Raw genomic sequence first — 26,353 nt, 5'->3', positions numbered from 1 at the left:
TAAAAGTATATTTAACATAATTTGAACAAATGGAATCTACAGTAGAAGTTTCTCTGAAAAGAATCTCAATTCAAAAGTTGTCCCCGCTAGCCCTGTGACATAATTTACATAAAACCTGCCCACTGAACTTGTGCACTCAGCCTGCCTTAAGATAAGAAATAGTATATGAATAAATCTTACCTGAGCCAATAATTTCTCCCATAAGAAAAGTTATAAAAGGATCTGTGAGGCGCCTGAGGACAAAGCCATCTCTGCCTCCCTCCCCCTCCTCCTGTCCAAGGGCAGGGGATCTGCTCTGATATCTGGTGGACAAAACCTTTACAAATGGCTAAAGCGTAGGTATTAGTAACTGAATATTGTGTAATATTGTTTGAGTAGAGGAAAAACAGGGGCCACAGAAGAACCCTCTGACTGGTTTCTAGGTCTCCTACTTTCCCAGCACTTCCATCTCAATATTTACCTTAAAATAACTAGAATTATCCCAGAGTCATGATTTTGGCAAATGACTGATAGGACTTACTGACAGACTTAACAGGCTCTTCAGGAGCACATGCAAATGAACAGAATCGTGAATAGATGTCAGTCACTACGGATCCATCAGGAAGGGAGATGGACGAAACTAAAAAGCTGCCTTAGACAGTTGGCTTGTCGGACTCCTCATGCAAACACACTCTTTATGGATCCTGAACCTCACCTAGGCATCTTGAGACATGCACACTGTAACAGCAGAATCCTTAAAAACTAGGCATTTATTAGACAAAGATGTAATTTAAAACTTTCCTACAAATAAGAAAATTATGGGAGAATAACTTAAGATTCTCATTTGTATGTTTTAATTTTACTCATAGTCATCTGAAATCTGAATAGTACCTCTTCCAGTGGAAACTGATATTTACATTGTGCTTTACACTTTAAAAAAGTACTTTCATGAGCATTAACTCATTGCATCCATACGAAAATTATATAAATTCGATATGACAAATATTATTTTACAGATGAAGAAACCAAGACTGAGAGGGGTTAATGACTAAGTGACTTGCCCAGTGTCACACAGCCAGGCAGTGGAGAACCGAAAAAGATCCTCTAACTTCAATATGTGTTCTTTCCACTACACTAAAATGCCTTCTATGTTCAAAGAATTAATTAATGAATAACATTATCTGAACGGAGCAAAGATTGCATTTTTCTATTTTCTGGAAAGAAAAATGCACAGGCCTTTTCCTTTTAAGTACAGCTACCATGTCAGTGAGTTATAATTAACTTAGCTACCTCTGTTTTAAATGTTGGGATGTTATTTTTCTTCTACTTTTATTTATCTACCTGAGGATTCATGTTAATAACCTGTTGTGAATTTTTTCAAATGCTCAATGTTAAATTATGAAAACACAGAATACATATACTATAGTTAAGTATAGGGTAATTAATAACACATGAATGTATCACTTTGACATTATTTTCTTATAAACAAGAACAGATGCCCTTTTTAGAAAAATGCCTTTAAAGTCTTCAATGTTAAAACCATATATCCAATACCTAGCAGACTGACTCACAGTAAGAACTCAACAAATGTTTGCTGAACTGTATTCTCAAAAAACCTTATGAAAAACATATATCAGTGTGCAGATATTTAGAAATGTCTTCTTTTATTCTCAGAATTACAAGGGATTTGTGAAATTATGTGGTTAAGAAAAGAACATATCAGTAAAAGTATCAAATTTGTATAGTGCTCATTATCATATAAAAGATTGTTAAGGTTTCTAAAATAAATCAATTTTATCCAGTATACAATTTAGTTTAGCAAATTACAATCTAAAAATAATTATATGAGGTAATGATGAATACTTCTAAAATCTAGGCTCATGAGGGCAAGGAATTTGTTTCTTTCACCACCATATTTCTAGGGTCTAGTACAATACCTGGCACATAGTAGGTACTCAATAAACATTTGCTGAATTATTAACAAATATACAGAGAGATGAGTAGTACACCATGAGTAGAAACTTCAAACATGTCTAAAAAGTAATTCCTGAAAATTAAATAGAAATATTTCTCAGATCAAATGAGAGCAGAATTTGTAATACACAAAACTGTGATAACCTGAAAAAGCAGATTTGGGTGGGGGAATATTAATTCAGGTTTGGAAATGCTGGGCTTGTGTGATGTATGAGAGAGTCAAGGGGAGACACACTCGGGGCATGTTTGGGTCTGGAGCCCAGAGGAGCGGTCAGGGTTGGCCATGTATATTTGGGGATCACCAGCGTACAGGGAGAGAGTGCAAGCATAAAAAGAGTAGAGTACCTAGGACTGAACTGTGAGGAACCCTCAGGTAGAAGAGAAAGAGCCCGCAAAAGACAGCGAGAGAGAGAAGGAAAGGCAGGGGAGCACGGCGTCACGGAAGCCAGGGTGAGACGCAATTTCCAGTTCAACACCACTAGGTAGTCAAGTAAGGTGAGGGCTCAAAAATACCTAAAATAGGGACTTCCCTGGTGGCGCAGTGGTTAGGAATGCCCCTGCCAATGCAGGCGACACGGGTTCGAGCCCTGGTCCGGGGGGATCCCACATGCCATGGAGCAACTAAGCCCGCGCGGAGCAACTAAGCCCGTGCGCCACAACTACTGAGGCTGTGCATCACAACTACTGAGCCCACGTGCCACAGCTACTGAAGCTGGCGCACGTAGAGCCTGTGCTCCGCAACAAGAGAGGTCACCGTGGTGAGAAGCCCACACACCACAACAAAGAGTAGCGTCCAAGCAGAAGAAGAAGAGGTAGAAAAGAAGAGGGGTAAGTTACAGATAGAGGTAGAGATGTATAATCTCCCTATATAAACTGGAAACCAGGGAGGAAACTCCTCAAAGTGAAGTTTAAGCTGAAAACGAAGGAGGTAGCGTAGGAATAGACAAAAAAGAAGCTCATTCCAAGAAATGATATAAGTCAGGCTGACATGGGAAACCAAAAAGGAATGCTAGCTAATCAAAACAGAAATTGTTGGATGGGAATATTTTTGAGGTGCAATAGGTCTAGGCAGGGACACTTGCTAAGCGGATGCCAGGTGGAATAAGGGGGGAGCAAAGGACCATTAGATCAAGTTTTAGGGGACTCAGAAAAGGAGAGTCCCTACTTGAGCCCTAAGAGTTAAACCTGAAGCCTAGCAAGCCAGTATGTCCTCTTCAGCTAAGAGGAAGAATGAGCTGGTAGTCTGAGGGGAGAAGACAGACGAAACTGTAAGGCTTAATAACACACGACTATAACACATAATTACATGAAATGCAGCTAGGTTGCGTTGTGAATAAGGGAATCTATAAATTACTTCTCCACTTCAGATTGAATCCCATTGTTTCATTTTTGCACCTAAATAACCAATTGCTCCAAAACTGTGGCATCCGACAAGAATTCCCCTCATTCCCTTGAGGAATAGCTGTTGAATTGACCAGCAGAAAACACAAGTCTCTCTCGTGAGAAGTGACGCAGCTGATTCAGTAACCCAGCAGTTCTGACCAATTTGTATTACTGTATTAAAACCCAACAATTCTGATCACGTTTGATTTTTGTTTACCTCTTGCTTTGGTTTCAAACATTTTGCTCTTCCTCAGTGCCAAAGTCTGTTTCTGCCTACTGCCAAATGATGAGCCACACATGTCCAGAAATACAGGATTCACGAACTGATTCTTTCATTGTAGTATCACCAGAACCTAGCCTAATGTCTAGCAGATAGAAGTCTCTCAACAAATACTGATGAAGTGAATGAGTAAATGTACGTGCGGCTCCACGGGGAGAGAAAAAAGTGATCACCGACTCTCTCTATGCAGGGGGAGTCCTCCATCTTTACATGCCAAGGGTCCTTTGACTGTCTGTTGAAGCCGATAGACCCCTTCTCAGAATAACGTTTTTACATATATTGTAGGACAGAGCAAACTAATGATATTGAAATACAATGAAATCAAAATATCAAGAGAAATTGTGACATCATCACAAATGTGCTTCTCCGGCATAGGCTGGGCTTGCTAAGCCGCAGGCATCACTGCAGGGAGATCTGGCTGGGCCAGTTCACTGGCAAAACCACTAGCCGACAGCATCTGTAGATTTCTTTCTCAGTTCTCAGAGAGGAATCCTCCCAGGTCTTGTCTAGGAAGCCACCGTTCTCAGAAGGAAGGGGCAGCAAGAGGCCATGGCAGTTCCACAGTGTAGTGTGGCAATCTTCACGCCACCCCCTAGCTTTGACGGTGTCCTCTCCCTCAACCGTGCCCCTTGTCCCTGAATCCACAGTTCTGTCTATTTAACCTTGTCAGCTTTCCATGAGGGTCAGAAAGGCAAGGTTTCCTATGGGGATAGTGTATATCTGAGATCTGGGGGGTACCTGTTTCTTATATAGACTTCCAACTAATCCTCTTGTGTCCTGCACTCTTGCTTTGAGCGATGCCTGGTGCCCCCAATTCCTGAGCCTTTCTGGGGGTCAGCGGTGCAAATTAGCCTGCTTTGGCGATTCTCATGTTACTGGCTTAGGATTCAGCTCTTTCAGGAGTGTTACATCGGTTACAACTAGTATTTCTGCTGTCCATCTTCCAGAATCTGGTTGCTGTTTTCCTCTCTCCCTTTTGAGTATATGCCTATTTTACGCCTTTACTTTTACTTGTAGTAGGGTTTAGTGAGGAAACAACCATCAACATATTTCAGCTGTCACATTTTTCAAGTTGCCACTAAAATTTTTAACCAAGTTTGAAAAATCAAACTTTGAAGAAAAATCCTCAAAAATTCATCTCATCTTTTTCATAACTATGATTTTTCTATCAAAGATAATCAACATATTGTTAAACCCTCAGGTTCATGAAGGCAGAGACCGTTTCCCTTTTGTCACTGTATTATCCAATATCTAGCATAGTAGAAGTGGTCAATAAATATTTATTGATAAGTGATTGAATACAGATATGAGAAAAAATTGGGATCCTTTGTTTTCATAATTTTAGTACTTATCTAACTCACCTAGGACTGCTTTGGCAATATTCTAAAAAGCAAACAATCAGAAATAGATACACCTACTTTGGAACCCAAATTACAGTAAAGAAGTCCTTTATTACAAAAATTTAACTGTGATTCTGTATACTATAACAATAATTTCTTGGATAGAAAGGAACTGGCATTCAAATTACTTAGTTGTCTTGAAAAACTAGCAGTGTAAAAATGTACTTTTTATTACAACTGCTACATAAATAGTATCTAATTACAACTAATAAATGTACAATTTTAAATGTTATTAAATAAATCTTTAACAATAAACAAATTTTAATCAATGCTGAAAACGCAAAGTCCTTCATATTTAAAATCTGTACATTAGCTATTACATTTTAGTTTGTATGGGCAAAAAAACAGCAAGTTTATTAAAAAATTAGGTCTAGTAGATCCTTGCTATTCTTGTCAAGTGAGTTCAAAGAGCCATCATGACATGTCCTACCTTGTAATTATAATGTAAACTGTATGTGCTTTGTTTTGTAATTCTTTACTGGCTATTATCTAAGCCACGATTTTCCTAAAAGGCCCAAAGCGTTATTTTAAAATTTCAGTTATATTTTATGGAGAAAGTTAAATGCATAATTTTGTTTTGTTTTTAACTGGGGAATTCTGCTATATCCGTAAAAGGATTACTGGAATTCTAGCAGGATGGTTCCATGGTAATTTTAAACTAAAAACTTTACAGTTATCCATGTCAAGATATTCCTCTGGGCAAACTTGTACAAAAATCCATAATCTGTTTAGTACTATCCCATTAAACGCTCATTCTATAGCTCATTTTTCATCATTGTTTACATTCTGTTTTACTAACTTCAAATTAAAATATAATACTCACTTCATCAGCCACAAACTCCTTACTCAGACCAAAATCTGTCAGCACCACATGGCCATTAGAATCAAGTAGAATATTCTCAAGCTTAATGTCACGGTATATAATCCCCAACTGTAAAAACAAACAAATATGCATATTAAAATAACAATTTCCAAAAAATGAATTAGAAAAGTCTTTCTTATCTACCTTAAAAACAAACCAAAAAAAGGCATTCTCCTGCTCAGGGTGCTATGACGGCTCTTAGTCACAGGTCGGGGCAAATCTAAATTCCTCCATCTCAGGGTTTATCTGCTGGGTTCCCTCTGCAACCATGTCTTCATGCTCCATATAATGAGGGTACATTCCTGTCGGACTAGCTTCTGTTGGGTCTACTTTGACTACTGCTTCTTCCTGGGTCACTGTTCTTGATGGATTTCATCCTCACTCCAGATGATCTTCAGGTGCCTTCTTAGCCAATTCATGTCCATCACCTGTAATGGCTTCAGAAGGCTTTCCTGAGTAACCACTTCCCACAGTGGTCATTTCTTTGTTTTTATTCCTATAGCATCTATATTTACATCGTACTTACATAAAAGTAATTGATATTTTCTAGGTACTTCCTGTTCTTCTTGATATAACCATATCCAAACTCTGTTTTTTCACTTTTTATGCATTTACCTAGTATCTAGCACAGTGTCATATGTCAAACAGGTAATTAATAAAGGCTTGTTGAATAATACACTCCTAAACATGAAGACTGAAGATCACAGGTTAATTTTAGTTGATCTTTAGTTCTAAATAAGCAATGTAAATCAATTAGATATTTAAATATCCTTCTATTTTGTTTTGTATGTAAGTTTTATAGTAAAACACTTCAGCTCTATGACATAAATGAATCTACCCAAGTTATATAAGAAGTACTTGATATGCATGAATTCCACGTTCCATGTTATGTCAGCCCGAATTAAATGTTTTTAAACTTAGAAACACTGCTTTCCTCAACACTAAGTATATGAAAAATAAGATTCTTGATGCTTTCTTAAAATTGAAACAAAAAATTACACAAGGAAAAACACCAGGCAATTTTCTTCCAAGAACCTCAGTGGGTTTTTTTTTCATATTTTAAAACATTATTATATATTGTAAATGCACAGTCCGTTAGACATTTGACTTGAAGCCTTACAAGCACCTAACAACCAGTATGACTTTTTTTTTAACAACCTCTTTGGAAAAGATTTTTGGAATAAGTCATTTACTACCTGCTTTACCTCATCACTTCCAAGTAAACTCCCCGTTTTTGTCTCTTCCTGAGAAACTCAGTGTTAGTAGCTATATCAAGATTATCATTATTAGCTTTGTGTTATATCTCTTTGTATTTATCTTTTTAGGTAGTCAGATTAAGAGAAATTTAGCTAAGATCTAATCTGCGATATATTTCCCTTTATATCAATTACATTTATATCTTGTTCTCATCATGTTCTCTACCTCTGTGTTTCTGATTACCCTGTTTTAATAATAATGAATGTTCATGAATTTTCCCTTTAAGAAACAGAATTAACAGTTTTCATACTAACCAAAAACTGAATTTACTAGCTTACCTGTCAGAGCTTTGTATTTTGTTTGTGTTTACTCTGGTGTTTATGGTGATTTCCACCATCGTTTTTTTTTTTTTTTTTTTTTTTTTTTTGCGGTACACGGGCCTCTCACTGTTGTGGCCTCTCCCATTGCGGGGCACAGGCTCCGGACGCGCAGGCTCAGCGGCCATGGCTCACGGGCCCAGCCGCTCCGCGGCATGTGGGATCCTCCCGGACCGGGGCACGAACCCGTGTCCCCTGCATCGGCAGGCGGACTCTCAACCGCTGCGCCACCAGGGAAGCCCTCGTTTTTATATTATAAAAATTACATCTGATTCCCCTAAGCATAAAACAAAGCTTTTCAGCCTATTCCCTGGCCCAATTTGGCTCATGTATAAAAATGTCCTAACTACTTTATACCCCACAAAAATAACCATAGGCATAAAGTTCATCCCCACACCACCAATTCTATCAGAAGGAATACAGATGCCTGTTCCTATCACTTCAGTTCAGCTCCCACCTTACACTCCCCTTCCTTTCACTCCATGGCACTGCAGCCCTGCGCCCCAGAGCCTTCTCTGCTTCCCTCCTGTTCTTAGACGTTTCTTCATTCACTCTCCTTAGAATTCCTCTTCTGAACCCTGTCTCCCTCTACCTGCCCAGTTGTGTTCCTGTTCTGGGCTAGATCTACCCATTTCTTGATGCCTTCCTTCTTATATCTTCTCATCATCTTTTCTCACAGCCTCTCCCACCCATTACCACCATCCTGCAATTCTCATCTCCCTGCCCCTTTGAAAATGTCATCCTTTTTCCTTGCCTTTTTCCTTCATTTCTCTCCATTCTTTTTTATGCTCCATAATCAGCACTTCCATCTTTTTTTAATCTGTAATCTAGTGTAGCATCTGAATATATAACGAAGAAAAACAGCAGCTTTATGATGTACCTATATCATCTGAATTTAGCAACTCGAGTCATCCTCCTATGGTCTCACACAACTTTGATAAGAATTATTCTAGTACTTTCTATTTCTTGGAAATACACACAAGCCTAGTCTACATAATGACTGTTTGCTTCTACAGTAATGCTTCCTCATTAAAAAAATATTTTTAGTCAAAATTTCTTGGATCAAGATTAATAGTATCTGAAGTAATATTTTTTAAAAGTTTAAACCGATTTTATAGAGTTCAAACAGCATCACATACATATATGAATTCCACTGAAAAAGTTGAGTAACTGAGTTCATGCCACATGAAGGCAACGGAGCAGGAGGGAGGGAGGGGGAGCAAGAGAGGACCTTAGGGGTGAACCAAATGGAAAAGAAAGCGAGAGTGGGAGAGGGGGATAGCTGGGTAGCATAGGCAAGTGCTTCTTTCAAATATTCCAAGCTAATTGGGAAACATACTCCGAAGATGCACAGGCAGAGTCTGCAGTGGAGTAAGTCACAATTAAGGAAATACATATTATGACTTGTGGGTTCATCTTAAAGGTTATTTTAAGAATGAAAATCCTTTATTCTAATGATACTTTGTAATAAGCATCAGAATTTTTCATGAACAAACCCAAAAAAATGCTCAGGTTCTACCTTTTTAATCTGCAACCCAGAAACTATAAAAGGAAATTAGACTTTTACAAAGGGAACAATGAAATTGAAAAAATTGGTAATGGTCTATGAGTGTGCTTCCACAATCTCCACCAAGACAATGACATGTAAACGCATTAGCCCTTTTAGCTCCATCATTACCTCAGTTACTAGATTTTTACAAAAAGGAAATCCCAAAGGTTAAGCATCTCTTACCTTGTGGAGATGTTCGAGGGCAAGCACGATCTCTCCAACATAGATCTGCACCTCATGCTCTGTGAAACGCTCTCTTTGAGAAAGATGAGTAAAAAGTTCTCCACCATTTATATAATCTAAAAATGAAATATATTTTTTCTGTCTTTGACTTGTATACATAAACTAAAGGAAATATTTCCTTTTAACCACTTTGGATTAACCATAAGGCATTGATTTTAATACATTATTTTTGTACAATTCTTAGTATATAGTTTCATATAGAATATATTACTAAATTCATATAAATACAGTTCCATAAGTTAATGACTACCCTAAACCACAATCAAATGAATTTGCATAGAGTATTACTCTTAAAACTATTACATGAAATCTGCATATTTTAAAATAATTTTCCCAAATCCAGCATATCAGAAACCTCTGCCATGACCATACACTTCTTAACTTGCTGTAAAGTACCAAAACATCAACCACCATAATAACTAAAAAATGAAAACAACAAAACAAAACTCCCAGCCTTTCCTTTGTAGTAGTGGCCGGTCACTATTTTTAAGCAGATTCCCTATTTTCCAGAATTGTCTATGGAGAGCCCTTCTAAAAATGTCTATTAGGCAGCAGGTAGCCTTCATATGGTTCCACAGAACTCGAAAGTAGAAGTAGCACAACAGGGCTGAACCAAAACACCTGAAACTAAATGATTCCCATTTGCCTTTCAATTTGCCCATTTTATCCCAAGAGGAATAATGAAATAAGAGAGAAAAAAGCTACAGTGAGACATAAATTAGGAGCTGAATAAGCCACAACTGTGTTCATAATAGGCTCTAAGACATTTATCGATAAACTGATAATAGTTTCATCAGAAACTAACCATTACTATCTTACACAACATTTGTGTGTGAGAAACAATGTACACCTAGAAAACAGTCACAGCTATAGATTAAAGCTTTTCTCCTAAAAAAAATCTGAAAAGCATGTATCCCAAGTATATTCATTTGTCAAATTTACCGCAATTTGATAAAAGACCAAAGCAAAATCTTCATTAACTCACAAATTTTTATCTTGACCGTTTTTCAAATTCCAAACAGCTGATGCAACAGAATGAAAGAACTCTAAAAGCTGGTTGTTTTGCAAAGTATTTTGCAAAGCACATGCCAGCAAAAAGCACGGCCCTTTTAAGACTTTCGTATTTTGCCAAGGGTTTTAATTATATCTTAACACAAAGCTAATTATTAAAAAGGTGTAAAGGAACACAGCATTCCTGCAAACTAACAGTGAATTTTTTCTACCTTTAAGTAGTCACTTATTTAAATCTAATACTGATGTTTATGCATATGGTTTCCATAGTTAGTCATGGTACAGAAATAGGCATTCAGAGGTCAGTTGACCAACTGACAAACTCCTACACACCCTTGAATGTCCTACTTAATGATCTCATTTTCAATAACCTCTCCAGCAGAGTTGATCACTTCCTTTTATGTTACCCCCTGTGTTTATTAAAAACTTATACCACTGCAATTATATTGCTGCACTGAAAATGTCTATTTGCATACTTCCTTTCTCTGCTAAACTCTGAGCTTTTTAAAGTCATGATCAATCTATTCATCTTTAAAAAAAAAATCACTCTGAAACTCAAAGGCAAGTGAGTTGTAAAAAAAAAAAATAACCCAATGTACTCCTGTCTTTGAGGCAACTTGATATAATCCAAAGAACCTGGGCTTTATAATCAATAAACCTGAACTAGACAATGGCTCCACTGTGTCCTGTCTTGAGCAAATAAAGTCTCTCTCAGTGTTAGTTCTTTATCTATAAAATGGAAATCAGAACTACTATAGATTATTGTTTCTTGAAACATAGAAAGTGTTTTGTTTGCATTTACTGGGGAGACTAAGAAAAATTAACTACAAATCTAAGAAGACAAACCTAAAACAACATCGTCACCTGCTTCCTACTTGTAGAATAGACCAACAGCCCAAGGTGAAGACTTGACATTCATAAAATAAACATGCTTTATTTGTAGGTACAGGGTTGCACACTTTAAAAGCTGAACAGCCAACTCTATCCAGTGGTCCAAGCTGTCAACATTGGTAAGGTAGATATATAGGCTGCCAAAGGACTGTAACAGCAGGAGCTGCGATACCTGGAGTGGTGTTACAGGGTAAGTTCTATCAATAGCAGGGATATGAGGTTAGTGGGAATCTCTGTAAGATAAGTACCTAGAACCCTCACTTGTTATAATTCTAGTTGTTTTGTTTGGTATGTAGTGGTATCTCGTTATGGTTTTAATTTGCATTTTCCTGAATAATAATGGTATTTAGTATCTTTCTGTGCCTTATTGGACATTTCTGTATCTTCTTTTGTGAAACGTCTATTAAGGGTTTTTTCTTTTTTGCCCCTTTTGGTTTTTTCCTCACAATATAATTCACATACCATGAAATTCACCAATTTGAAGTGTAAAATTCAATGGTTTTTAGTATATTCAGAGTTGTGCAGCCATCACCACATTCAATTTTAAAATATTTTCACACACTCCCCCCGCAGAAATCCCAATTTATGTTTCTCCTTTAGTTGCTTGTGCTTTTTTTTAAAAATTTATTTATTTATTCATTTATTTATATTTTGGCTGAGTTGGGTCTTCGTCTGTGCGCAGGCTTTCTCTAGTTGCGGTGAGCCGGAGCTACTCTTCATTGCGGTGCACGGGCTTCTCATTGTGGTGGCTTCTCTTGTTGCGGAACACAGGCTCTAAGTGTGCAGGCTTCAGTACTTGTGGCTCGTGGGCTCTAGAGCACAGGCTCAGTAGTTGTGACGCACGGGCTTAGCTGCGCGCGGCATGTGGGATCTTGCCAGACCAGGGCTTGAACCCGTGTCCCCTGCATTGGCAGGCAGATTCTTAACCACTGCGCCACCAGGGAAGCCCAGTTGCTTGTGCTTTTGATGTCACATTTAAGAAATCACTGCCAAAACCAAGGTCACAAAAATTTACCCCTATGTTTTCTTCTAAGAAATTTATAGGTTTAGTTCTTACTTTTCATCTTTGATCCATTTTGAGTTAAGTTTTGTGTATGTTTTGAGTTATGGGCCCAATTTCCTACTTTTGCATATGGTTATCCAGCTGTTCCAGCACCATTAGTTAAAAAGACTGTTCTTTCCTCATTGGCACCCTTGTCAAAAAATCAATTGACAGTAAATGTGAGGGTTTATTTCTGGACTCTCAATTCTAATCTATTATCTATATGTCTATCTTTATTCCAGTGCCACACTTCTTGATTATTGTAGCTTTGTAGTAAGTTTTAAAAGTGTGAGTCTTCCAACTTAATTCTTCCTTTTCAAAATTGTTTTAGCTATTCTAAAGTTCCTTGAGTTTTCCATACAATTTTAGGATGACTTTGTCAATTTCCATAAAAAATAAGCTGGGATTTTGAGAGAGGTCTGTTAAATCTATAGATCAATTTGGGGAGTATTGCCATCTTAGTAATATAAAGACTTTCAATCCATAAACATAGAATCTTTTACCATCATGAAGTATCCATTTTTATCTCTAGTATACGTTTTTGTTAAGTATATTTTGTCTGATATTAGTATAGCCGCTCCTGCTTTCTTGTGGTTGCCGTTTGCATGATTTATCTTTTCCTATCCTTTTTCTTTTTAACCTGTTTGTACCTTTGAATATACAGTGTATCTCCTGTAAACAGTATATAGTTGAATCTTTCCCCCGTCTGACAATCTCTGTCTTTTGATTGTACTGATTAATCCATTCACATTTAATGTTATTATTGATATAGTTGGACTTATGTCTTGCTATTTTACTTCTTTGTTTTCTACATATTTCCTATCTTTATTTGTTCCTCTATTCCTCCTTACTTCTTTCTTTTTCATTAAGTAAATATTTTCTAGTGTAACATTTTAATTTCTTTAATGAATTTCACTTTTTTTAGTTATTTTCTTAGTGGTTGCTCTATGGCTTACCATACACACATTATCACAGTTTCAGATTTATACCAACTTAATTCCAGTGATATATAGAAACATTTCTCCTACATAGCTCTATTCTTTCTTCCTCCCTTTTGAGCTATTATTGTTATACATAGTATAACTATGTTAACAAATCCAACAACACATTATAATTATTACCTTATATAGATTTATGTCTTTCAAAGAGGCTGAAAGAAAAGAGAGCAAGTACATATTTAGAGTTTGTCATATTAGCCTTCCTATTTACCATTTTTGGTTCTCTTTATTTTTTCTTGTGGCCCCTGGAGCTGGAGAGCACAGAGGTTTCTGGCCGTTGTAAGGATTTCAGATTTTACTCTGAATGAAATAAGAAGCCTCTGGAAGATTGAGTACAACAGTGGTATGATAAGACTTCCATTTTAACAGGAGCAATGACTCTGGCTGCTGTGTTAACTTTCAAGAGGGAAAGTAGGGAGATCACTTGCAGTAAACAAGGAGAGATGATGGAGCCTAGGAGAAAGGTGACAGCTTGGTGGTGGTAAGGACCCAGCCCTACCTGAGCACATGAAGAGATGGAATTGGTGTTACCTGAGATGGGGAAGGCTGCAGGAAGGACAAATCTGGAAGGGATGATCCAGAGTTCACCTTTGGAAACGAGGAATGCACAGTGTCTAACAAATAGTAAAAGCTCAATAAATGGTAGTTATCATCATCATCATCACCATCTTGAATTATTATTCTAAGACTGTTAAAAGGTAAAAAAGAGCCCTCTGGAAATCTTTTAGGAAAAGGAAGATAAATTTCTTAAGGCCAGTTAGATCATTAAGAGGAGGTTGCATATAAATTCCTTGAAATTATGCACAATTTTCTCAAGTATATGTAAGCATGTGTGCATTCTACTGACAAGAGAGGGTCCACAGCTTTTATCAGATTTTCCAAGGAGTTACAAGACAAAAAAGTTTTCAGAACATCACTCAAAAGACAGCATTAAAAATCTGAATGGAAAAGTGCCTATGAAGTTTATTTACAAACAAACCAATGAATGCGGACTGCCAGCACATGGGAAACATCTGAGAGTAGCGTCTTACAGCTCGCCAGCACCATTAACTTCATCATCACAGCGTACGCACCCAGCACCATTTCTCCTGAGCATTTAGATCGCTTCTCCCTGACTTCCGGCCTTGCTTGGCATAGCTGTCCTGGAGCTTACTGTATTTAGAGCTGGACTAGTGAGGTTCAGAGCTTTAAAAAGTGAAATGGAACATGAAGTTTTCATTGTTAACAAAATCTCTGCCTACTGAGGATGTGCTGGAACTGCATTTCTGGTCTCTTTACACCTCTGTATTTATCCAGAGAGCTAGCAACTCTGTTAGGGGACAGTTAGGGCTTGGCCTTGAAACTAAAAACAACTTAGCCAGGCAGTGACATAACAAATAAAACAAAATTTAGAAAAGACTACAGGGATATTATTCAATTTGAGTTGAATTATTGATATAAAATTTTTACTCTCTTGAAAGAGAACACTGGAATCAAGAATGCAGGCAGATTCCGGGATAGAGTTAGCAGTGGCATGAATATGGTCAAAGACATCAGTGAAAACCCAGATCATTACTAACATCTGAGAGGAAGAGTCTTCTCAGTTTTATAACTCATGGAACATCCACTTTCCCCTACCCCCCATCCCACCCCTTTCCCACTGGGCATAAATTACATTTCTCCATAAAAAAGACTTATTTAAAAGTTCAGATGGAATAAAGCACGTGAGTGGAAACTGTCTACTACGAGAATTATTTAAGATCTACTCTGCCTGGTGGGCCTTGGTCCATGCCAACTCATCTACCCTGAATACTTTCCTGTCAAAATTATGGATTCATTAGAATTCTAGAAATTAGATTTCTCAGGTTTTTGTCAATTTCTTTCTCAACAAACTGCAAGCGTGAGGGTTTTTTTTTAAGCCAGTGCCAACGGCTTTTATTCTCTTCATGATAAGAAACAGCATGAGAATATCCAGTTTTTACTGATATTCCTGAGGCTTTTTGCCTCTGTGGACATACAACGAAAATGGACTAAGTGGTGTTGGCTCAGTTTACACTCCTGGCTACCGCCGTTTGTGTAGAAGCAGCATCTTAGTAACCCAGGTTAGTCACGGTAAGTGGGAAAGGGCTCCTGGCAGATAAGAACTAAGCGATGTAAAATAAAACAGGGTTTTGGCTGCCTTCCTTTAAAATCTGTATTTCATCACAGCTCACTGCTTTTAAGACTAGACAAAGAAATAACAACTAGAGATATTGGGCACTTTCTATGTGCCTGTTCTATTTGGATATGATAACAAATTTGATCCTCATAAACAATGCTACGAAGTTGGTGCTATTAAAATAATAGTATAATCCCCAGAGAAAACAGGTAATCTCTAGAAAACAGTGAAACCCAGAGAGGTTAAAAAAATTATCCAGAGTTGCGTATCTGTTAAGTGAGAGAATAAGGATTATGAACATGGGCAGTCTGACTCTAAAACAGTGATTTTTTAAAATGCTATATAGGTTGCCCTTTTTCCCCTCCTGGTATGGTTTTTACTATCATTTATCAGGAGCAGCCCCACTGGGCAACTGGTATTGCTAGTTACTGTCAGAAAAACTGTCTTAAAATCAACTATCCTGACCTTCAAATATCTGAAAGGCTTAGAGCCAATAATTCTATATATTTGGTCATAAAGTTTCTCTTTTTTACATGCTTTTCTTAATCAAGTTTTGGAGGGCTCATCAGAATGTCACAGTACTCAGGAGACATTCCTAGGGGGCTGTACTAAGATTTCTTTTTAATGTCCACAGTAAACAATGGGTCTCCATCTTTTTTGAGAATGTGCTAACCTAAGATTATTGCTGACATATTTCTGACAGAGAACTTAAGAAAGTCAATTTATATCTTGTAGGAGAGGGCCCAGGGCTGTTTTCTCCAAAAAAGTACTTGGCCTTGCCCTGCAGTTCTCATCTTAACCCACCTCCTGTTAAAGCAGATGGCTCTGAATTTGACCACAAAGAGCTACATTCTAGGTTCTTGCCAGAGAGTAGAACCTCAAATTGCCTGCAGTCCAAATCTCATCATATGTTCAGTTGTGAGAAATAATACATACAGGACAATAAATGTCATCTTTACACCTTTCTCATTATTTACTATAATGACTTCAGACAAAGCTACAAACTTGGATAACACTGTTTTGGAAAAATTATACTCTAATCTTGTTCCATAGGCTTACATGATAAGGGATAGTGGTATAAAACTTGGAATTATAGCCTTAGTCAAGGAAGGCTGGTGAAAATTGTCCATTGTATCTGGGCCCTATTTAAAAAGCTTTTCCTAGATCATAATACCTTACCTATGGGTTTTTTTTTAATATCTTGATACAATTTCAAACATACAAAAAGTATTCGCAAGAACAGCACAAGTAATTCCCATATAACCAGTATGCAAATTCACCAATTGTTTATATTTTGCTTCATTGGCTTAGTATTCTCTGTGTAATTCCCCTGAGCCAACTGAGAAAAAGTTGGAGACATCAAGCTCCTATGTCTTTCAGTGTGCAAATACTAAAAAACGAATGCCCTTTCATACAACCACAGTACAATTATCAATATCAGAAACTTTATGATAAAAATACTATTATCTAATCTATACTCTCTATTCAAAGTTTGTCATTTGCCCCACTAATGCTTTTTGTAGCTACTCTCCCCCAGCCAAGGATCTGGTTTATGATCACATATGCATCGGATATCATGGCTGTTTAGACTCTGACCCTAAGTCACAACATACGTACATATTAATTTTATTAACTGCTGCCAATGTTTACAGGTACCTTCCTCCAAAAGGTCATGTATATTCCCCACTAACAGTGAATGGATGCCTTAGAAAAAGTTCTCACCAACTCTTGATATTATCATTATCTTTAATTTCTACCAATTTGATAGGCATTTCAAATTGGACACAGAAATTTTGAAGATGCAGAAGAAAGAAGCGGGGGAGAAAATCTGAGAGTTTGCAGCAGCCGGAGAGATTTGATAGACTTTCAGTGGCAGTAGGACAAGTGGGCACCTCAGACAGGGAAGACGACGCTGATAAGGCTGCAGGGCTGAGAAGTTGTAAGAGGTTAGCAAAAGTCACATGCCACTCAGGAGAGAGGGGTAAAATGTCTGCTAACCTCTGTGAAATTCTGTTGAGACTATCAGCATGAATTTCAGACCAGACCCAGCTGACACATTTTGGAGACATATGAGAAAAGCTTAGAAAGCTGGTACTGGAAAAAAAGTTTAGAGAGTAATCAAAGCAACTGCCATGGCAGGCGAGAAGGAAGGTTAACAGGGCAAGTGGTTCTCGTGTGCCAGACCAGGCAGATGCCAGGCCAGTAAAGAGGCACGTGGAACCCAAAGATGGTGCGGGGAAAGGGGCAGGAAAGACTCGAGGGAAGGCAGGGTCAATGAGGATTGAAGAACAGGCCCAGGGAGTGTGAGAAAGGAGAAAAAGAGAAGATCACGGTCAAAGAAGAAAGTTGATTAGAGGTCTTAGACGTGTGACTGGTTTTAGTGACAAGGCCCAATGTGTGGCTAGGCTTATGAATGGCTACAGTGAAGTAAAGGTTAAAACATCACAAGTCAAGGTGGCTTGACATGGTGTTGGCATGGTTATCAATACAGCTGCTAAAATTGTGGAAGGGGATGGAGGGAAACTGGACGAAAGGGAAGCTAGGCCTGAATAAGTCACTGGAAAAGGCAAGCACGTGTCCCAGGAGTCAGTTAAGTACAGGATTGAGGTTAGGGAGTTGGAAAAAAGTGCCTTCACAAATGAAGCTCTGATGGGAAATGGCTTTTAAATGATGTTTAACTACCATTACTTTGTTGAGCACAAGAGTAGGATGGAGCAACGGGACCTATCCAGCAGCCCCTCTGTAAAAGGGCTGCTGGGTAAGTGCCATCCTCCAAGGACAGGAGGTTTTACTTAAGATGCATAAGGCACACTCGGTTAAGATTTAGGGTGCTTGTGCACACGGGGTTATCCACCGAGCACAATGGAAGGGGTTAGAAGAGGAAGATAAGGGAAAGAATGAGGTTTAAGCAGGGGAAGAATAATTTTAAAATTCCTAAAGACATTTTTTAAAAAAACCTCCAAAGCTTCTAAAATAGTAGACACAAAGTTCAGCTTTATAGAGAGTGTAGTTCACAAATAGATTCATACTTCTCTAATGACATGTTTTACCTTTTAGTCTAAAAGCTCATTGAAATGTATGCTGTCAGAAAACAAAGTTGAAATCTGGCACCGATGAGGCAGATGAAAGTCCCAGAGCAATTTTCTCTCCGCCAGGTACAGGGTCTGACACTAGCAAATACAAAGCATCCACTAATATCAGTTGCATGAATTGAATAAACATGCGATACTCTGCCTACTGGCTGCTGCAGCCATATAGGAGAACTAGGGCAGATTTTTCATCTCAAGTTTATTAACAGTAAAAGTAGAAAGAAATAGTTAAATATTATAATAGCTAAAAACTGCAATTCAGATAGACCAATGGGCAGCAAAAAAGAAGGGGAAAAGGAAAAGGAAACGGGTAATAACATAGCAAGAACACATTTCCTGATGAACATATCTCTTAAATTCTGATCTCTTCCCCTCTTAGAAACGTTTGGAATAAGTCTTAAGATTCATTCTGTTCATAACTGAAGAAGAGAAGGGGACCATCAATAGTACACCTTTGTGACAATAATTATAAATAAACAAGTGAATAAATATGATATGCTCTCAGGAGCTGTGAGGCACGTTTCATCAATGTGACTCTTACGAAAAAACATTTATCAACTTAAAATTATGCTGAGACTTATTTACAGTCCATACAATGGAATACCTCATATGAGGCTTGTATAGACTACTGGTTCCTTGATTAAACTAAAAGGAACTTCCTATATGAAAAAGATTATATCTCAATTCATTTGTAGTTGCTAAATGATCTTCTTTATATGTAGAATGGCTTATACTCTATATCCATAAAATAGGAATATAAATAATTCCGACTCACACATAAGATTGTCATGGTGATTAAATGAGCTATTGAGAGTTAAACTTGGGCCAAACATGCAGTAAGCCTTTATCTAAAACTGACTATTGATTACTGTTATTATTTACAGACATCAGTTACAATTTATAGAACTGAAAAATAATGACATGTTTAATTATAATGGTTTTAAAATAAAATTCAAACTTATAGTGTCCTGACTTACCTATTCTCTCAATGTAAGCATAATTTCGAAGGTTATAAATGTTTAATATATATTTCTACAGTACTACAGGGTCTAATTAGTTTTAGTCGGTATTAAGCAAAAGAGAAATTTTCTTAAATAACTGATATTTTAGTGCAATCCTCATATGTTAAAATTGCAGAGATATCTGGGTTTTATTCAAATGCAAATAAATTGCTTTTAAAGATTTTTATGTGACAGTAGTTGGAGTGCCAGATGAAGCACTCTGATGTTGTGTTTCTAAGAAGCATAAAAATAACACAGAAATCACACAAATAATGTGAAAATTCAAAGTCACAAAATCTCTCCCACTTTAAAACACGACCATCCTCCCTAAATCCCGTATGTCCCATCTTCTCTTCTCTTCTTCCTTTCACGGCAAAAGTTCTTTAAAGAGTGCTCTACATGTCTGATCTGACTCTCCTTACTTACTCTCCGTTCACTTCCTATTGCTGCTGTAACAAATTACTACAGATTTGGTGGCTTAAAACAAGACAAGTTTATTATTTTATGTTGTAGATTAGAAGTCTGGTGTGGGTGTCACTGGGCCAAAATCAAGGTGTCAGCAGAGCTGCACTTATTCTGGAAGTTTTAGGGGAAAGTCTGTTTCCTGCCTTTTCCAGCTTCAAGAGGCTGCCCACATTCCTTGGCTCATGGCCTCTTCCTGCATCTTCTAAGCCAGCAGTGGCAGCTGAGTCACTTCCCACACTGCATCCCTCTAACCTCTTCTGTAGGCATATCTCCATCTGACTCTCCTCTTCTGCCTTCCTCTTCCACTTTTATGGGCCCCCCCAGGGAATCCAGGATGATCTCCCTATTTTAAGGCCAGCTGACTAACAACTTTAATTCTATCTGCAACTTTAATTCCCTTAATTTGTTTGTCATGTAACCCAACATGCTCACAAGTCCTGAGGATGAGAATGTCAGCATCCTTGGGTGGCTGTTAGTCTGCCTACCACAGCCTCTATCCACTCCTAAACACAGGGCTGTTCCACTTCCACCCCCATAACACCAGTATAGTCTAAGGTTTTAAAACAACCTCATGTTACTAAAGTAAATGGATACTTTGCAGTCCTCATGTTTCTTGACTTTTCAGCTGCACTTTGCAAACCAAGAGAAAGAATATTTCAGGAAGAGCACAGCACAAGAATCATCCCTGTGGGTCCAGCCCAAAGTGAGTCTCCCCCAGTGGTTGTGTTAAAGCCACTTAATTTGAAGTCGTTTATTATGCAGAAAAGGCTAATGGATACACTAGTAACTTGTAGATCATGCTTGTAACCAAGTGACTTGCTCAAGATCACACAGTTATTAATTGATGAAGCTGGAATTTAAATCCAAGTTCATTTGACTCTCAAATCTAAAGGCCCTGCGTGGCCGCCTTTACTACACTATATTCATATTTACCTTCCTGTCTTTAGGCTATCACAGATGCTGGGTGAAGCCTTGTGTCTGCAATGTTCATCCGTATCCCCTCCTGTTGCTCCTCTAACTTCTATTTTTCCTCTTAAGTTACACTTCAAATGTCACTTCTCTGGACGGTCTTCCCTAACAACCCAGAATAGACTTAGGTCTTTTCACTAGTAACCTCTGCATTTCCTTCCAACTACTTACTTCAAGGGTTATTACTTAATTGTGTACTAATTTGTTTAATGTCTGTTCCCCTTTTAGATTATAAGGCCCGGAGGACAAGAATCTTGTCTAGGTTGTTTGCTACTCTTATCCAAGCACCTGGCACATAGTAAACAGGCAAGAATTTGTAGCATGAATGAAGAGTTCTACAACTGACAATATCTTGATGCAGTTCACTTGTTGTATCAAAGGGCCAATATCCCAAGAGTCCTCCAAGAAACTTACAAAATGAACTTGAAGAATCTGAAGCCATATATTATCTCTTAGATGAGCCATCATTTATTCCTCTCCTTTCAAGTTCTGCAAGACTCCTGTGCTTCTAAGTAGCTCATTATTAGGCCCATGGACTGTGGGAAAAAGGCTTCACCAAAAGTTTGGCTGAAGTTTATATCTAGAGAAGTAACAAGTTAGAATGCTCAAGACTTCTACCAATGTGCAATAATTCTAGTACTTTGACACATTAATATGTCCTTTAGAAAATAATTTAAAATTGCACTGTTAAAATGCCAGATTCTTTATTGTTCCCTTTTGAAAAAAGTTCTTTTTCTCTATCTTACTAGAATGACATTAATTTAGGTCAAACTTTTTTCATATTAGGGACGTAATTTATGTCTCATTTCAATGACACTTAATTGACACAGATACTTAACAACAGCAAGTAGATTTTGTTTTGTTGTTGTAAGGTTGCCCCACCCTCAATAACATTTCTTCTTGGATATAGGATAGCATATGTGTGTGTGTGTGTGTGTGTGTGTGTGTGTGTGTGTGTGTGTGTGTCTGTCTGTCTGTCTGTCTGTCTCTCTGTGTGTATAGGAAGATGGGTAGAAACTGGAGGAGAGAGAAGTAGCCTTTGAACTAGTAAGTTTATTTTTTTAAACAGTGAATTAACTTTAAGAACTTGAACTGAAGATCACCACAAAATTTCCAGGATTCTAGAAACTCCCTAAGACAAAACTTTTAATATAGTTCTGACAATATCTCATGGGGCTATCATTAATGATACTGTATTATGAAAGCTGCTAAGAGAGTAGATCTTAAAAGTTCTCATCACAAGAAAAAAAATGTAACTATGTGAGGTGAAGGATGTTAACTTATTGCAGTGATCATTTCACAATATATACATATATCAAATCATTATGTTGGGTACCTTAAACTAATATAATGTTACATGTCAATTATATCTCAAGAAGACTAGAAAAAATGTACCTCATGGGATTAACATTAGGGCAAACAGCATCTGCTTTCAATCAAAATTATTACTTTTAAAGTACATATTATTTAATTTACATTTCAAAACAAAAAAAAATTAGGTGTTCAAAGTCACCTGTAAGTATTTGCAACAATTTTTTCTATTCACACTATTAACATCACTGTTAAGAAGCCACGCTATTAGAGCATTAAGAACACGGAAAGAATTCACTGTGTCGAGAAGAAACATACATTGTTAGTTGGTAGAGGACAGTTTCAGCTGCTCAAGACCTCTACACATTTGACTTGACTTAATGTTGAACCCAGAAACCTCTCTACTGTTTGTAGTTTACGTGCTTCTATTAACAGATGGAGAAACTGAAATCCACTGGAGATACTGAGTTCCATAAGCCTTAGAGTATTACTGAGAACTACAGAAACTTCCTGATAGCTCTGTTTTCCACTGAGGATGCAAAAGGATAACCATGTAAGGATCTGGCCAGCTTTTTAGGCTATGTCTTGTTCATGCAATCTCACAGAAATCTGCTGGTAGGAGAGGAAGTAGCCGAGTTAACTGACAGAAAGAAGGGCTAAAACCTACATCTCCTACTTTCAAAGAAAGAGTCTCTGTTCCGCTTTCACTCTCCAAACACCTACTTCTATCTAGTAATGTTCTGACTGACCTCTCGTCCTCTAGCCTTTTGATCTCAAATTCTCTTTACAATTTCTCTGCTTCATATTTCTTCTTACAGTGGCAGCTTCCAAAGAGCTAACTGCCATTATCCCATATTTCCCCCATCTTTCAGTACCCACCCATCCCCAACCATGCCCTGTTCCTTGGTCTTATTTTTTTTTTTCCTACAAAATTTTCCGTTCCTTCGGAGACACTTCATGTACATCAATCCCACATATTCTGGTCCTCACTTCCACCTACTCTTCCTCCTCCAGACCACCTAAATCGTGCTTGATTGCTCCCTGTCTGGTGTCTCAAGTGCAGTCTTAATGTGATGGACCACACATACCTGAACGTAATTTCTTTTTAATGTCACGCCAGAGTCATCTCACTTTTTCTGGTTTTAGCTCAACCTTCGAATGGCACCTCTTGCAAATGCATTCCAGGGCATCAGAATCATTACAAAGTTCTGACAAAGACAGATCTATTTACCAGTGCGGTGAATTAGTCATATTTACTTCAAAGTGAGGAAGCTCCTTCGGTCACTGTCTGTTTTGCTCTACACTGTAGAATGCAATGGATCATGAGCGACTCTAAGTGTTACCATCTCAGCAAGTATCCTCACCTCTGCAATTTTTGAGATGAAACTAATACTCGAAAGTGAAACTTCAATGTCTTAAATACCTTTTAGCTCATGTTGAAAGGATGACTCATGATGACAGAACTATCTACAAGGCAGGGGTGGCATTCATTATTGAGAATGCTCCTGGCATCACCTTTATAAATACCTTTGTGATTTGCTTCTTTAGTGTCTTGTGAATTCTGATTAATCTAACAGTTTACACAAAGATCAGCTGGTGTTTTGACAAAATTACTACTAACAGACATCAGAGAACACCAAAAGAAAAATTGTTTTTTATAGATTATTTCCTACGTAGCATTCCTTTCCACTGACAGTTGAAATGAATACGAGTTTTAAGAGCGAGAGAGAGAATAGATGAAAATATTTTTATATTTCTTGTTGTAAGCATGCAGAGAGAGGTACAGAAAAAGTGATAAAAAGAGGTATGGTCTCCGTGTTATAAGATTTGGAAAGGCTAAAACAATATAAAGGAGAAAACCCACCAAATCTATATGATGCCATTAGATATAAATTAAAACAAAGCCTAAAAAGATATTAATAATGTAGAATTAAAAGAAAAAAACATAGATGTGACTTATAACAGATGAATTTACTTCAGGGGTCAACAAATTACAGTCCAGAGACAAAATCTAGTCCACTGCCGCTGACCCCTGATTTAGAGGATAGCAGAAACAACACAAATGGGTGGAAGGCAATTACACCTAAACAAAGAATACTGTGGGAAACAATCATCCGTACTCAGTGCTGAGAGAAATGCTACGTTCCGTATCTGGCAAATGTCAAAGGTAGGCATCTGTCAAAGTAATACCAACACGACAATGATCTTATCATGTGGAGAAGCCTGTGCTAAGGAAGCAGTTTATACCAAAGGAGCAGCCTGAAGAAATCCCCAGTGAGCCACGAATCCTGGTAGCAGCGCGATGGCAGCCTAGACCTGAATCTCCAAGTCTGCTCCCGAAGCATCTTAAAGAACAGCAAGAATGACTGTAAACCTCCACAACCTACTCCTTCAGCAAAACTTAGAGCCTAAGAAAACCCACACCCACCAAACAGCACGCGGTGAGCAGGCTGAGAAAGAAGAGGGCAGGACACAAGCACTCACGGGAAGGTAGGAAAATGCAGTAAGACAGCAAGAGATAAATGAACGTACAAAAATTAACAGCTCTCCTCTAGAAGATATGGTTGGAAAGAAGACCCTACTAACATCAACAGATGATTGAATATCTAAGATTAACTTAAGAAATGTGGGTAGGAAGAAAATGATAAAAAAAACTCCTGAAGGTCTCAGAGGAAGAGTTCAACATATGAGAAGACATACCATGTTCTTGAACAGGAAAAACCCAAATCATAAAAATGTCAATTCTCCCTACATTTTTTAAAAAATATAAAACAATTGCACTAAAAACACCCTAACAAGTTTCTCCCCCCAAAACCAGGCAATTTGATTCTAAAGTTCATGTTGAAAATAAACCAACATGATGGGCCCCCAAAAGCTCTGAAAAATAAGAGAAATGAAAGATAAAAGGGGTCTAGCCTGGCCAGGTATTAAAACATATTGCAAAACTTTGATAAACTAAAACAGTATGGTAATGGCATATGGTTCAACCAACCAAACAGGTCTGTCAGTCAGTCAGTAAGCAGACCTGAACATATATGAGAATTTAAAATATGAAAAAAGCAGAACCGCGAGTCAGTGTAAAGTTGGACTTTTTACTCCATGGTGTTGGGAGGAGTAAACATCCATGTAGATGTTCTCCACGCAAAAAATAAAACCATCCAAGTACTGAAAAACACATCGGTGAACTCCTTTATAACCACAGGAGTTGAGGAGATCTTTCTAACTATGACTTAAAATCCATAAGCCATGAAGATAGTTTTTAAATAAATTCTACTATACAAAAATTTAAAAATTTTACATGGTAAAAACATCATAAAGTCAGGACAAATGGAAAATAGAAATATTTACTATGTATATCACAAATGTTTAATCTCTCAAAGAGCTCCTAGAAAATTGAGAAGAAAAAATGGGCAAAGGGTACAAACAGACAATTCTCAGAAAAAGACAAATGACCCCCTTAAACATATGAAAAAGATGTTCAACCTCACTTAAAAAATGCAGATTAACTCTACACTGAGACACCACCTCATCTATGAGACAGGCAAATATTCAGAAGCTTGAGAATATGCTCTGTGGAGAAACAGATACTCTAATACAATGCTGGTGGGAGTGTAAAATGGTACAACCCCTATGAAAAAGTATATGCAAAATTACAGATGGCAAAATATACATCGAGCAATCTCCTTCCAGGAATCAAGCCTACAGTTTTTCCCTATGCAAGTGGGAAACGACATGTACAAGTTGTACCCTGAATCATCAAAATAAAAGACTGGAAACAACCCAAGGATCCAGTCCTAGGGAACTGGTTAAGTATGCTATGGAATAGAATGTAATACTATGCAGGGATAAAAAAGAATGGGGAAGATCTTTATGAACTGATACAGAGTAAATGCTAGGATACACTGTTAAGTGAAAAAAAGAAAGGTCAGAATAGTATCAATACCTAGAGCAGGCTACTTCTGGTTATGACTGAAGACAGCTGATTATCAGGGACCCTGAAATACAGCACCATTTGACTTCTAACTTTGAATATTGACAATTAAAGGGACTGCGTCTTGCCTTTCCATTAGAAACTGCATCTCAGGGAAACCAAAACATTACAGTGGATGAGAGAAAACCATACTCTTCAGAAGAATGACAACTAATAAATATAGAAGAAATGACAGATTTAGAAAAATCACCATTCTAACTTTGA

General features: G+C 37.6%; 1 protein-coding gene across 7 annotated transcripts in view; it reads right to left on the bottom strand.

Moving 5' to 3' along the window:
- The window catches only part of RPS6KA5 (ribosomal protein S6 kinase A5), a 181,935-nt gene that overhangs the window by 64,837 nt on the left and 90,745 nt on the right, over positions 1–26,353 (bottom strand). For 4 of the 7 annotated variants that reach the window (XM_073800118.1, XM_019919047.3, XM_019919058.3 and 1 more), the window contains 2 exons: positions 9,185–9,300; positions 5,840–5,947 (listed from right to left, as the gene is read on the bottom strand). The exons of 2 other annotated variants lie outside the window; for them this stretch is intronic. In XM_073800118.1, the coding sequence (XP_073656219.1) occupies positions 5,840–5,947; positions 9,185–9,300 (224 nt within the window). Of the gene's footprint in view, positions 1–5,839; positions 5,948–9,184; positions 9,301–26,353 lie in introns of those variants that run through there. One more of the 7 variants, XM_073800119.1, reaches the window with a different exon arrangement.

The sequence above is a fragment of the Tursiops truncatus genome, chromosome 2, assembly GCF_011762595.2.
Source record: "Tursiops truncatus isolate mTurTru1 chromosome 2, mTurTru1.mat.Y, whole genome shotgun sequence".
Taxonomy (NCBI): domain Eukaryota; kingdom Metazoa; phylum Chordata; class Mammalia; order Artiodactyla; family Delphinidae; genus Tursiops; species Tursiops truncatus.
The sequence above is the reverse complement of the archived record's forward strand: the minus strand, read 5'-3'. Positions and strand labels throughout refer to the sequence as shown.